The following is a 15,000-nucleotide window of genomic DNA, read 5'->3' on the forward strand; positions in this document are numbered from 1 at the left end:
AAGAACATGATCAATTGCTGAGCGAGACAGAACATGGCTTGATAAGAAAATCAAAGAAAAACAAAATCATTGTATTGGGGGAGTGGAAGTACAAGAGGAAGAGAAGATTCTTGGGGAGATAAAGTTGTGAAATTGCCAATGAATAGTATTATGACAGAGTGGGTCGAGGAGAACGCTAGATACAGAGGAGGAGAGGAGCCATCTAGTATTATCAAGAGGCGGGCATCGTTGAAGACATGAACTACGATTGTCCAGTAGGAAAAGTGACCATGTGATGATAAGGAAAAAGAAAGTAGATGGGATCATTATAGGAATGAAACATGTGACTATAGTAACACTAATTTTGAACAAATGAGGAGATACTTTGGCGAGATGGACCGGAGCGCCTTTATTACAGCAGAGGGCGTGCAAAAGAAGTGTGAAGCGTTCATCAATATATATGAGAAGATGTGTACCAAAAGTAATTACAAGGAAAAGATATAACGAGCACTGGTGAAACAAGAGGTGCGAGGTAACGAGGGAGGAGACGGAGAAGGCATGGAATAGATGGAGACAAAAGTTATTAGAGAAGAAATGGGTTATTAGACAAGAAGTGACAAGTCATGAGAAGGATGTCATGGACAAGTGTAAGGAGGAACCAAAACTATTCTTCAGATATGTGAATAGCAAAATGAAAAACAGGGAAGGAATGAATTAGGGTTGAAGGTGAACGGTCAAATGTGTGAGGATCCAGCTGAACTGGCAGAGATAATGAATAAGAGTTTTCAGTCAGTGTTCACAAAAGAAAGGACATTTGTAAGACAGAGTGAGATGAGCGAAGACACGGGTCCAGGGGAAACCCAAGTGACTGAAGAAGATGTGCGGAAACAGTTGTAGGGACTAGATGTTAGAACGGCCCCTGGACCTGATGGAGTGTCGGGATGGATATTGGAAGAATGCAATCAGCACTTGATGTGAGTGGTTCACAACATTATTGAGAGCTTCTTAAAATAAAAACCAGTGTCTCTAACAAGTGTGGTATGTAGGATGTGTGAAAGCTTAGTGAAGAATAAATTAATGCAGTACCGAAAAGAAAAATGAAGTGATGACAAAGCAACAATTTGAACTTAAAAGAGAGATATCGTGTGTTACAAACTTGCTGAATTTTTATTCAAGAGTGGTGGATATAATACAAGAGAGAGATGGTTGGGCAGACTGTGTATATTTGGACCTGAAGAAGGCATCTGATAAAGTGCTGCACAGGAGGTTCCTGTGGAAGTCTGAGGGGTGGCATGCAGAAATGGATGGAAAATTTCTTGATTAACAGAGAGATGAGAACAGCGGTAGAAGATCGGGAGTCATCGTGGAAGAAAGTCGAAAGAAGAGTACCCCAAGGCTCAGTACTGGCACCAGTCATGTTTTCAGTCTATATAAATGATATGACAGACAGTGGGAATAATAACATGAGCTTTTCTGCGGGTGATGCCAAGTTGATGAGAAAAAGTTGAGTGAGGAAGATTGTGGAGTGTTGCATGCCAATGTTATGAGGCAAGACCCTTGATGCATCCAGGATCCCCAAATCTACCTCCAGAAAGAGTAAGCCTAGATAGACCCTTCGAAGTAACGGGTGTAGACTACACAGGTGCTCTGGTAATAACAGGACATGGTGACCTCCCAAAGAAGGCCTATATAAGTTTATTTGCCTGTGCCAAAACAAGAGTTATGTACCTAGAAATGGCCGAAGACCCTAGTTCAGAGACCTCAATTCCTCCAATTCTTTAGAATATTTGCAGCAAGGCGTGCCTGTCCCTGCCTTATCACAAGTGATAATGCTACTAACTTCATAGGAACGGCTCCCTTTATTCAAGATATTATAAATGATTCAAAGGTACAACAAGCATTAACAAATAGGCAATGTCATTGGAAGCTCATCACTCCAAGGGCGTCCTGGCAGAACGGTTTCACAGGAAGAATGAGAGGGTACATTAATAAAAACTGCCTATAGAAAACGCTACATCGATCTAAATTAAATCTCAAAGAATTAAGAACAGTAGTAGCGGAAATTGAGGCTAGAATCAACAACCGATCTCTTACTTACTTAGATGACACCTCCGCACATCTGGAGGCAATAAAATAATCTCGTCTCTTAAATGGGAGACGACTGGAACCATTGCCATCCATTGAGGTGGAGGATCATGTCACAGACCACACCATAGATAACAGGTCCCAATATTTAAGAGAAAGTTATCAACAAAAATTGTCAGAGAGGTGGGAGAAATACTAGTCAGAAAAAATATCTCGTCAGCCTTCGTGAGAAATTCTTTGGTGTTCAACCAGCTGAAAATGTCGTTTCCCATAAGGAAGGTGACATTGATTAAAAATGGAGCAGAATCGTTCCACTTGGCCTTTAGCTAGGGTATTGAAATTATATCCTGATGAAAATGGTATCATGAGAACGGCTGAAATCATGATCAGGAGACAAAGGACTCTTAGAACTATCAATAAACTAATTCCACTGGAGTGCTTTCCTGAGCCTATCCCGATCAACCTTGTTCAAGTCAGCAGACCCGGAGGGTTGCCCCAGGTTCAGGTGAGCACAGATAGTGAGGTGCGGACCAGGCCAACCCGAGCAGCATCTCAAGGGTCTCGGGAGAGGTGGATGAATTTAATCTCAAGAGGTCATATTACCTGAATATAGATTCAGATAACGCCCGGCCCCAGGATGTGGAAATTTCCGCTCGCATCACGCATAATATCAATGTATTATTGTTTGTGTTGTGACTTGTATATAAGTTGTAAAGTTATACGAAAGAGTAATTAAAGTTAATCTAGTACAAACTAAGTATTAGTTACTACTATAAATAAATTGGGAAGTAGATGTGTGCGGATGTAAGTACCTATTGTTTTGATGTGGCGAGCTGAGAGCCCAGGAGGAGCGAACCTGCCTTCCTCGAGTAGCAGTCGCCAGCCACCCGCCGTTCAAGTTGTATCTCCACCACTCCACCGTCTGCAAGCTGCTTAACTTGCTAAGTTAAGAGCTTAGAAGCACAGAAACCGGATAACCGCAAGGAAGCTGTCTTTGCCACGTAACAGTGCTGCAGGTAGGAACCTATCCCCACAGCACTCGGCTGAGGCCACCACCAGGCCAGCACAGCAGTGGCTGTGCCAAATTATACCTGTGTTAAATAGTTCATTGAAGAGAAAGAAAGGTCCTGCTCTGCTTCGCTACTGAAGGTATGAGAAATGGGGCAGAAAGAAGAAAACATTATTCAAAGGAAAGAATAAAGGAAGCAGATTTACCAACAGAGAAGAAGGAAGCCAACACATCTGCCAAATTAGCATCAATTGTCTCTCAAATCTTATGATAACAACCAGCAAAAGAAACGGAAAGAATATAGGGAGAAGCCCAGAGAGAGAGGCAACAAGTGACCTCCAGCAAATACAAGCGGTCTCTGACAGCCACTCAGAACAGCCTCACTCGGACCCCCAGGTTCCCTACCACCAAACTCAGAACAACCAATTAGCCCTGAGGGGCCTCCCAGAAGGGGCAGGAGTTACACACCACCACAACCACTACCACATAACTCCAGCCCTGACTCAGAACAACCAAGAAGCCATGATGGGCCTCCCAGAAGGGGCAGGAGCCACACACCACCACAACCACCAGATGGGAAGCACAGGGAAGCAAAGCCAGACCAGCAGGAACTGGAAGAACAACTGGCTAACAATACTGTTTGTCTCAAACAAAGAAGTAACCATCTTTTATTATGAGGAGATTCCAGCAGGGAAATATATAGAAGGTGGGGCAATAAAACAAACAAGAGAAAACAGCCTCAGTCACAGGTGTTGTAGTCCACAATGGCTGTGGCCTCAACAGAACTGAAAAAGAGCTACCTGTAGGCTGTCCCTGGTCACCCAAGTGCCCGCGAGGCACAGATAGCTGCAGTTAAGGGAACGGCCACCATCCTAAAGAGAGTCCTCGGATGCAATGCTCCCCAGGAAAGAAGTACAAACGTGATGCTTACAGCAGTGTTTCTATAGCAAGAGTGGTGTTGCCAGACACATCCAAACACACCTGTGGAGGGTGAGGTGTTGTGGATGTGCTGGTGGTGTGTTAGTCACTTGAAGTGACTAGTGTTTGTGTACTTGGTACTCAAGTGTGTTTGGAATAAACTTTAGTTGCTAGAATGCTGAGCTATATCACATCAGTGTGTGTGTGTGTGTGTGTGTGTGTGTTGGGCGTCACTCCTCCAGAGTTTTCATCCCTGATCGTGTACTGGATGCGTGACAAAGCCAGCCTAGCCCTCCGCTGTTTGCTGCTGGTGAAAAGAGGCTGCACGTCAAGAGGCTTCCCCTTCTGCCTCGCCACTCTCAGGACTCAAACCAATGCCTTCTTGGCTGTGTGCTGACCACTCCACTTTGCGGTATGTGTGTGTGTGTGTGCAAATTGGCAGAGATAAAACTTTAAAAGTCACACAAAGTATAATATGGTTGGAAGCCGTATTCCTTACAAGAGTTAAAAGTTTTTTGAATTTCCAGTCACAAGAAAGGCTTCTATGAAGAGGGGATCTGACACAGGTACTGAAGCAGGATAAGGGATACAATAGGAGTTATGTAGACAAGATGCTTAGGGTTATTAATCAGGAAGAGAAATACTGGCTTCAAGCTTGATAAGATTAGATTTGAATAATGTAGAAAGAAGTTTGTCCCTCAAACAGAGAGGAAACAACAGGAATAGACTCAGTAACTGGGTTGTCAGTGGCAGGTTAATAGGGAGCTTTAAAAAGATGGGGTAATGTTATGGCTAAGGGTGACAGATGAATGTTGATAGGTACTGTTCTGCCATGTGTGAGCCTACTGGCTTCTTGCAGCTTCACACATTTACTTATCCTTTATTAATGCATTTGTAGATTCACCAGTACTGTACACACACACACACACACACACACACACACACACACACACACACACACACACACACACACACACACACACACACACACTGCCTTCATGTCCACCAGGCTCTGTCTCCTATGAGATGTCAGAACAGCAGCAGCTGATCCTGCAAAAATGAATGGAAGAAAAATGGAAAAATGTAAACACTAAGGAATATAACTGGGGTGGTGTGGACAGATCCTTGGAGTGAGTAGTGAGGACATGCCAGGAAGCTGATGAGGACAGGACAGAGAGATTTGATGAAGGTACTGGTGAAGTGTCCTAAGGGATATATCAAGGGTAACTAAGAGGGGATCTGTTGGAGGTACTGAAGTGTCCTAAGGGAAGTAACAAGGGTGACTAAGAGGGGATCTGCTGGAGGTACTGAAGTGTTGTATGGGATGTAACAAGGGTGACTAAGAGGGGATCTGCTGGAGGTACTGAAGTGTTGTATGGGATGTAACAAGGGTGACTAAGAGGGGATCTGCTGGAGGTACTGCAGTGTCCTATGGGATGTAACAAGTGTGGTGTGGACACATCCTTGGGGGTAGTAATCAGGACAGGAATGAGGGAGTCTGCTGGAGGGCTGGTCAGGGTATGGGAGGGAAGGAAAGAGGACAGGCCTGGCTTTTGATTCCATATACTTCTCGGGTGAAAATATTTTCAAAGCTGCGAGTGTTAAAAATTCCACGGCATTTGTAAATGTTGGTGGCAACCTAGCCAAGGTTACTCTACAATCTTTACAAACATTCAGTTAACAAATATTCAGAGCTGTAAATGAAGCCATTTTTCTTTTATTATGCTGATTTATGAATGCATGGTTTTGCATTAAGGAACATGAATAACAAAAAATGCCTTAAAATTTATTGAGAAATGCATTCAATAGAAAACATGTATCATTGATCTTAATTTATAAAGTACTTTTACAAATGGGTTTAAAGAAATACAACTCATTCAAGATTTCCTATTCCCCTTTCTGTTTAAGTTGAACATGAATGGTAAACAGAAACAAGTAGAGATGATGATAGTTTAACAAAAGGAAAGGGAGATGGTGGGGGCCCCCTCTTTTGTCCCATTACAACCTGCCAAAACAGATATTATAGCACCCTAATATTACACCACTTTCTACTTTCAGCCCTCTCCTATCCATCATACCAATACCTTGACTCCTTCATTTATTTTACTGCAGCTCTGCCAGATTGTGTTTTTGTACCTCCCATCTGTATCTTTGCCACAGTGCTGATACAAAAATTACCCAGCATCATCATTATTTTGTCCTTTCACAGGTGAACTCTGGAACTCTTTGCTTGATTCAGTTTTTCCATCTTTCTATCACTTGGACAGTTTCCAAAGAGGAGCTGCAAGGGATCTCTGGAATCTTAAAGGACAGACATGACTGGAACATTTTGGGAAAGAGCAAGTGAGTGGGATTTTTTCCCCTTTTTTTTTCATCATTCTGTTACCTGACCAGGATTGTTAGCATATGAGGAATGCTTTATGTACAAAATCCATCTTGATTTATCAGACACATCATTTAGTCACATACACACCCTGCATGTGTTTCTTAACTCTTTCACTGTGATATGCAACTCTATAAGTAATGCATGAAATCTTTATAAGCATCTGCATGAAAAACAGGGATTGAAAAGAATAGATTTAACCCCTTTCTGACCAACATATTAGTGTTTGGAAAAGGCTGTGGAACAAGAAAAGATGTCTTAGACTAGTTAGTGCCGAATAGCAGTGAAGGGGTTAAGCTCACATAATCTTATGAGAACTAAAAACTAAACTGCTTTACATTGTCTGGCTTTCACATACCAAAGCAACAATTCTGTCACTGAGGTTATGGGCGTGTTAACACTAGGTAATTCATTTGAGGCTTGGACATGAAGGACTTGTTCGATACAGAGAGAGTGCGAGAGTTGTCCAGAAATATTAGGTATGTTGAATTGTGAGTTGAGCGTCAAGTCAACAGTTTGTGACATGACACGATGGATATTCAAGCTGGATTTCTCTACTTAATTAATTTCTTTCTAACTTCTTGTAACTCAAACACCTTTGGACTAAAATAAGCCAGTGTTTTGGGAAGAGCAGTGAGGCACGATTCTGTTTTTTGTTTATTGTCTTTTTTTTTTTTTTTTTACTTTTTTTCCTTATTTGGTTCACTTGCATCAATAGATAAATATAGTATAAGAAAGACAAACTTATGAACTTTTTGTTTGCAAACTGTATAAGTGTGTAGTCATTCATCTTACATGTGGTTACTCTCTCTCTCTCTCTCTCTCTCTCTCTCTCTCTCTCTCTCTCTCTCTCTCTCTCTCTCTCTCTCTCTCTCTCTCTCTCTCTCTCTCTCTCTCTCTCTCTTGTGTTCACCTTATTGAGAAAACTTGCTGATTTTCCCATTGGTCATATTTACAAATCCACAACTTACAGTGTCAATTCCTCCATAATTCTCCTTTCTTATATATACATGTGTAAATTTTTCTGGGCATACAAGCCTTCATCCTTGTTCATGTCCTCGTCATCGCTGTCGTCATCATCGTAGACCTCATCATCATTGTTGTCGTCACTGTCATTCTCATCAACGTCACTGTTACGGTCCTCGTCCTTCCTGCCGCTGGTGACACGCGGGGGAAGCACAGTGAGGGTCTGCGTTGGCGCCCTGCAATGGAATGGCCACATTAGCTGTAATGCAGCAGCACCCAGGTAGTGTGACACCCCTTGCTTGTTTATGTTTTCACTATGCAGTGGTATCCTTGCATCCAGTGTGCAAGTCATTGAGTTCTCCTTACCTCACCAGTCTGTCACTGCTCCAGTTGATGACATAGGGCGGGGCTGTCCTGAGCCGTACCTGTGAGAGGAAGGAGAGGTGTGGTAGTGAGGAGGTTGTGTAATGCTGGGAAGACAGAGAGAGACAGTGACAGAGCACTGTTGTTTTTTTTATTTATTTATTTATTTATTTATTTATTTTTTGTAGGCAGACACTGGCCAAAAGCAATAAAAATTCAATAAAAAAAGGGCCCACTGAGATGCCAGTCCTTGAATAGGGTCCGAAGTGGTAGTCAAAAATTGAAGGATAAGTGTCTTGAAACCTTCCTCTTCAAGGAGTTCAAGTCATAGGAAAGTGGATATACAGAAATCAGAAGCAGGCAGGGAGTTCCGGAATTTACCAGAGAATGGGATGAGTGATTGAGAATACTGGTTAACTCTTGCATTAGAGAGGGGGACAGAACAGGGGTGAAGAAGAGAAGAAAGTCTTGTGCAGCTAGGCTGCAGGAGGAGGGGAAGCATGCAGTTAGCAAGATCAGAAGAGCAGTTAGCATGAAAATAGCGGTAGAAGACAGCAAGAGATGTAACCTTACAGTGATGAGAAAGAGGCTGAAGACAGTCAATTAGAGGTGAGGAATTGATGAGACGAAAATCTTTTGATTCCACTCTGTCTAGAAGAGCAGTATGAGTGGAACCCCCCTCCCAAAGACATGTGAAGCATACTCCATACATGGACAGATAAGGCCCTTGTACATAGTTAGCAGCTGGAAGGGTGAGAAAAACTGAAGGGAGACGTCTCAGAACACCTGACTTCATAGAAGCTGTTTTAACTAGAGATGAGATGTGAAGTTTCCAGTTTAGATTATAAGTAAAGGTCAGACTGAGGATGTTCAGTGGAGAAGAGGGGGAGGACAGTTGAGTGTCACTGAGGGAAAGGATATAGTTGTCTGGAAGGTTGTGTTGAGTTGACAGATAGAGGAATAGAGTTTTTAAGGCATTAAACAATACTAAGTTTGCTGTCCCAATCAGAAATTTTAGAGAGATCAGAAGTCAGGCATTCTATGTGTTCCCTTCATGAATTGTTTACTTCCTGAAGGGTTGGATGTTACAAAAAGACATGGAAAAGTGCAGGGTGGTATCATCAGCATAGGAGTGGAGTGATGAGAGATAATCAAACTCTTATCAAAGCTGATCCCACACTTGTGAACACACACACACACACACCATGTAGTGTAGTGGTTAACTCACTCAGCTCACAGCTGAGAAGGCCTAGGTTCAAATCCCATATGTACCGAGGCAAATGGGGGAGCCTCTTAATGCGTAGCTCCTGTTCATCTAGCAGCAAGTAGGTACAGGATGTAACCCAAGGGGTTGTGACCTCACTGTTCCGTTGTGTGGTGTGTGAGTGACCTGAGTCCTACGTAGATATCGGTCAGTACGAGCTCTGAGCTCTTTCCGTAGGGAAATGGTTGGCTGAATGATCAGCAGACGACCCTATGTGAATGAAATACAGTGGGTACCAGACTTGAATGACTTTAGCTGTGAAGAAAGGCTTGACAAACTGAAGCTCCCAACACTAGAGGAAAGATGAAAATGAGGTGACATGATTGTGATGTACAAATGTGTAGAGGGAAAAGAAAAGACTGGTATCAGGGATTTTGTGGCGCCACAACAATCAACACATGGAGGACATAGTATGAAAAAAGTAAAAGGAAGAAAGATGCAAAGAAATATAGTTTTCCTGACAGAGCAGGCAGCCAGTGGAATGCACTGACTGACCAAGCCATGTGTGCAAAGAACATTCACAATTTGAAAGATAAATAAGACTAATCAACTTTAAAAGACAGGACATAAAAATCTTGACTCAGTCTATAAAAACACAATGAAGCAGGAACAGGAGAGAAGTGGGTGAAAAGTCTACAGCCTGTAACTCTTTCTGTGTATATCAAATGGAAATTAATCATGGGGAGCAAGGCCCAAGACCCAAGCTCCAGTGCATGCCTATCACACTAGTACAAAGGCAAGCAAGACAAACCTTAAAGGTGACCGCGTCGTCCTCAATGTACCCGTGGTGAGGGTTCAGAACATTCTCCCAAAGCATGAACTGGTTTACTATCACGAAGCTGATATCCTTGTTGAACAAACAATCTGTTTCTGAAAGCACAGAGAGTCTTACATTGCAGTATTATTTCTAATAGGCAGCCACAGCATTTTTGTACTTTCATTTATCCAGTATTTTTCTTCCGACATTTCCTGTTAAATCAATCAGTCAGTGCAATCACATCTCTTGGACTTAATGCCGAGAAAACACGAAGATCAATGTATTACACAAGATAAGGGGGGAAAGCAGTGCTCTGTGAACTGTTACGAACAAACTTCAGTACTTACCCACGACGTGCGGAGCCTGCTTCCTGTTGACGGGCAGGAGGCAGAGGTCAACTAAGCCATAGCAGGCCCAGAAGGCTGCGCCCCAAACGCCCCCGCACCGCAACCCAACGGAAAGAAATTTTTTTTCTTTATTTTCATTTTCATTGGATGGCACGGTCATTGGGCCAGCTCTGATCATCCAGGGCATGCCATGCAGCCAGCACGGCGCTGACCACAGCGGCATGTTCACCTTGCTGAAGTTCTTGACGTGGAATTGGAACGTGGCCTCCAGAGAAAGCTTATCTGATTGTGGGAGACACACCTGAGCTGAGAACTGAGGGGTGGTGTAGTGCATTGGTGTTCCACATTTTAGATGAGATGGCCAGTGTATGATGAGGGCTTCATGTTACCTTCAATGTGCCACTTCACTAGGCTAGCTAGAAACACATATGCAAAAGCCTGCTCATCATTATAATTCCTAACTATAATATAAAGTTCACATATAATTTTAATGATATACTCTGTGTAATTTTAATTATAATATACTTTATATTGCTGCATATCATTGAAATTAAATTTGAAGAAATAATTTTATGACATTATAGAGATAAAAAGGGTATTTTTTTCGTTATTTGCCAAGGGCCGTACTGAATTTCCTTGAGGGCAGCATGAGCATCCCTGATGTGGTTGTGCAGTCAGTGTCAATAGTACCTTAACTTCACACTCACTTCCACTGTGTTTTGTTGTTTTCGTCAGACTTAGAGTCAAGTGACCTGCTGCAGACAGTCAATCGTCAGCCTTGGTAATGAAACTGTTAGGTGACCAGTGGACCTAAGGTTAGGAAAAGTCCACAAGGGGTCCCCTGTGGTAGAATGGGGCCACAAGTGCTTTGGGTGCCGAGGGCACAAGGTTCAAGTCCTGGCCACGGTCAGAGGGTGGAAAGGACATCCACCCAGGGTTCCCAAATGCCAAAACAATGGACTTCATTAGGAGGGACCATCCTATCCCTGATAGACTAGGGAAACAATGAAAAAAAAAAAAAATAGATAAATAAAAATAAAAATTAGGATGGTGCATGAGACTATGCCATTCCATGAGGGCCTGACAGGGCTAAGTGAATGGTGTGTGCATGAGTGTGTGGTGCTTTATTTGGGCCACCCTGTGTGGGATTATCGGTGTCATGCCAGATCAAGAGAGAAGGCTGCAGTTAAGAGGAAAGAAGGAAGCTGATATGAAGAGGAAGAAAGTCAAGGGTTCAAATGAAGGAAATGGACTGGAGTTGTGAGAAGGGAGTTTGGAGTTACGGTAAAACCTCACCAAGTTTAAGTTGGATATTGGTTAAGTGAGGTACTTTAAGGGAAGGGAAGTACCTTTATAGAGCAAGGAAGGCGCTGCATGAAATCCTCTATGAATTTCTCGACAAATGATGCATGCAGGGAAGAGCTGTATGGGTAACAGTGTAGGCTGGACACCTAGCATGCTGCAGGAAGGCTTGCTCAACACCCAGAGGTCAAGTTTGAGTTTGGATTAGTCAGATTTTTTTGTACATGGGATTGCCTCGGTCTGTTGATAGTCACCTTACAAAACTTGGTAGCTCATAGGTAAACATTTTAAACACTTTAAACGCTTTAAAGTGTTTAGCTCATAGGTAGCCAGAAAACCCCCCACTTGCACTATTTAGCATGCCTTGAGAAGAATAAATACTAACCCGTCACTGAGACTGACGGAGTAGCTTCACGTTTCACTCCTGCACCGTGTGGCTTCTTTTTGGGATATCCTCTCCTTTTAGCACCATCCACAGTCTTCTCTGATCTTTGGAGCCGCTGGGTCTCTTCGTTCTTTGGCTCCCTCTTGTCTGTCTCTCTCTTTGCCTTGTCCTCTTCCTGTGTGTTACTTGAAACCTCCTCTGATAGGCCTGCTGTGGCTGTGGCTAGTGGCGTGCTTGATGGAGTCATTGATGGGGCTGTGGTTGATGGGGCTGTGGTTGATGGAGCTGTGGTTGATGGGGTAGTTGATGGGGCTGTGGTTGATGGGGAGGTTGATGGGGTTGTGGTTGATGGGGAGGTTGATGGGGTTGTGGTTGATGGGGCTGTGGTTGATTGGGTGGTTGATGGGGCTGTGGTTGATGGGGCTGTTTCATCCGCCATTGTGTTGATGGGAAAAGCTGTGGGTGAGAGGAGGAAAATAATAGTGATAATAATGATAATAACAATAATAACAGCAACAGTAACTACAATGCATTCAGCTTGATGTATTTGTTATGAGAGGAGACTGAAGCTTTCAAATGTTCACGTTCCTTACAGAGGCATAGGTTAAGGGGGTACCTGAAAGGCATCTTCAAGTAGTATAGATATAACAAGAGTGATATACCTTAAGCAAAATCCTCAGGGCCAGTAATCAGGATAGGACAAGAAATACTGGATTCAAGAGAGAGAGAGAGAGAGAGAGAGAGAGAGAGAGAGAGATAGGAATAGACTCGTCAGGTTGTTAGTGCCGCGTCATTAGGGAGTTATGAAACAGACAGATTTATTAATAGAAATGATACGTGGAAATAGGCAGGTATGTTTCGTACAGGGACCGCCACGTGTAGGCCTGGTGGCTTCTTACAGCTTGCCTTGCCTATGTTGTTTTTATAGAAGGTGGAGTAACACTGGTAAATTTAAGCTTCCCCAGAGGTCATCAACAAAGGGCGTCTCCTCCCTGACACTGATGATCAGCTTACAGTCAGACAGGTGGACACTGTACTGGTGTTCAGAAAAGCTTTACTCTCTTAATGTGACTATTTCCCAAGGTCACAGAGATGATTAGACCAGTTCTCAAGTGTTTCTTCTGTTAACAATGCAAGAATCTTTTTAATCTGTCACTGGAACCATAAAAAAAAAAAACACTTAAAATCCCATGTTACTTCCAGTAGAATCTTTTAAATGTAGTGGAGGTGCAGCGCAGAAGTTACAGAACATAGTAATGGAGGACTTTATTCTGTTCATATTTTTTTTTAAATCGTGTTAATCTGTCACTGGAACCGTAAAAAAAAAAAAAGGCCCGCGTCACTTCAATTAAAGCCTTTTGAAAGAAGTAAAGGCTTTCAGGATTGTGTTCCTGTTTATAATATAAATCGTGATAAGGATGTTTTTATAGTTCGAGTGACAGATTAACAGCCATATATATATATATATATATATATATATATATATATATATATATATATATATATATATATATATATACACACACACGTAATTGAAATGATGTGGGCTTTTAAGGGTGTTTTTTACAGTTCCATCGACAAATTAAGAGCCCCCACACACGGAGCGATTTTAGAAGCGCGACTTGAGAAGCGCGACTCCGAAGTCAATGGAAGTCTATTGGACCCCACAGACGTGGTCGCGACTCGCTGGTTCGGAAGCACGACTCGAGATATCCCTCGGTGAAGCGCGACTTTTGAGCGACTCGGTTAACATGTGTTTCTATGAGGCCGTTCACACGAGGCGACTGCTTCCCGCGATTTCATCACTACTTGCATCTCATTGGCTGGTAGGGGTGACACTAGAGGCAATGAGCGATCAGGCAGAGTTTTCCTCCACGTGGAGTCCGAGCGCGGGGCAGTTTGGTGGGGCAGTGCTGGGTAACTGGTAACATCCGGCTTGGGGTAGTGCATCACAACCACGCATAGCAAGATGAGTGACCAGGGATCTGCTGACCGCTTTGATACCGAATTATTAATAGATGAAATAGAAAAACGTCCAGCCATTTGGGATATGGCATGTGCTGACTACAAGGATAGGGTAGTCAAAAAGAGATGCTGGGAGGAATTAGTGGATTTGGATACAGTAGCGGGGATGGGGGGTATGGCGGGGGAGGGGGTATGCTGTCACTGCACCAGTTGCCGTGTGTGTGGGGTCAACCCAGAATCACGCTTCTCAAGTCGCGCTTCTAAAATCGCTCCGTGTGTGGGGGCCTTAAAAGCCGGCATCATTTCAAGTAGACTCTTTGGAAGGTAATGGCAAGTAAAAGGAAGTAGATTCATCCATATTGAATTGTATGACAAAACAGGGTATGACTGTTTCCTGTTTGTTTTTTTGTTTCATTCTAATAAAACCAGCTTTGCAAGCTTTAAAAAAGTGTTGATTTTTGTTGCACTACTCATAACGACAATGAATAAAAAATGAAAACAATGTGCAACAAACTTAATGGCAACTACTTCTGTGTCCTGATTGGGAAGCTATGACGTCACTCGGGCGGCGTAACTAAAAACTCCCCACCACGTTGACAGAGAAGGGAAGGCATTCTGTTTAAGTGTGTTGACACTATTCTGATAATTGTGACGGTGTCTTGTGCTATTGCTACGTGTCATGCAAATGTGAGAAACAGAAGGAAATTTGTAGCATTTTATGTCTTTCCCAGAAGTCAAAAGATGTTACATATATGGCTAGACGATTTTCACTCAGGCCAAGTGAAACCATGGCATCATGTTTGTTCCATGTACTTCTCACCAGAGTCTTTTAACTGTCATCTGTTACATGACAACTTCAGGCGTTGATTGTAATCTGTTACATGACAACGTCAAGCTTTGGTTGTAATCTGTTACATGACAACGTCAAGCTTTGGTTGTAATCTGTTACATGACAACGTCAAGCTTTGGTTGTAATCTGTTACATGACAACGTCAAACTTTGGTTGTAATCTGTTACATGGCAACGTCAAGCTTTGGTTGTAATCTGTTACATGACAACGTCAAGCATTGGTTGTAATCTGTTACATGACAACGTCAAGCTTTGGTTGTAATCTGTTACATGACAACGTCAAGCTTTGGTTGTAATCTGTTACATGACAACGTCAAGCTTTGGTTGTAATCTGTTACATGACAACGTCAAACTTTGGTTGTAATCTGTTACATGACAATGTCAAGCTTTGGTTGTAATCTGTTACATGACAACGTCAAACTTTGATT

At 42.7% G+C, this 15,000-nt stretch overlaps 1 protein-coding gene across 2 annotated transcripts; it reads right to left on the minus strand.

Annotated features, from left to right (window-relative positions):
- Window positions 1-7,178: 7,178 nt before the first annotated feature.
- On the minus strand, window positions 7,179-12,246 carry LOC135096505 (mucin-5AC-like). 2 transcript variants are annotated; one of them, XM_063998023.1, is made up of 5 exons: window positions 11,759-12,246; window positions 10,072-10,146; window positions 9,719-9,837; window positions 7,707-7,765; window positions 7,179-7,576 (listed from the first exon to the last, which is right to left on the minus strand). In XM_063998023.1, the coding sequence occupies exons 1-5, from the start codon at window positions 12,195-12,197 to the stop codon at window positions 7,375-7,377; spliced, it is 894 nt and encodes a 297-aa protein (XP_063854093.1). In that variant the 5' UTR covers window positions 12,198-12,246; the 3' UTR covers window positions 7,179-7,374. The 2 variants fall into 2 exon arrangements, with proteins under 2 accessions (XP_063854093.1, XP_063854092.1); XM_063998022.1 differs by having other exon boundaries at window positions 10,072-10,353; window positions 11,759-12,244.
- Window positions 12,247-15,000: the final 2,754 nt, after the last annotated feature.

Source organism: Scylla paramamosain, unplaced genomic scaffold (assembly GCF_035594125.1).
Source record: "Scylla paramamosain isolate STU-SP2022 unplaced genomic scaffold, ASM3559412v1 Contig4, whole genome shotgun sequence".
Lineage (NCBI taxonomy): Eukaryota > Metazoa > Arthropoda > Malacostraca > Decapoda > Portunidae > Scylla > Scylla paramamosain.

What these genes read in the sequence shown, in the direction of transcription:
- LOC135096505 (XM_063998022.1), bottom strand. Translation starts at nt 12,197, where the DNA reads ATGGCGGATGAAACAGCCCCATCAACCACAGCCCCATCAACCACCCAA. An exon ending in TCCGTCAGTCTCAGTGACGG is followed by an intron (nt 10,354 to 11,758) that starts GTTAGTATTTAT and finishes TCCCACAATCAG; the next exon opens with ATAAGCTTTCTCTGGAGGCC. An exon ending in ACGACGCGGTCACCTTTAAG is followed by an intron (nt 7,766 to 9,718) that starts GTTTGTCTTGCT and finishes TTCCTCTCACAG; the next exon opens with GTACGGCTCAGGACAGCCCC.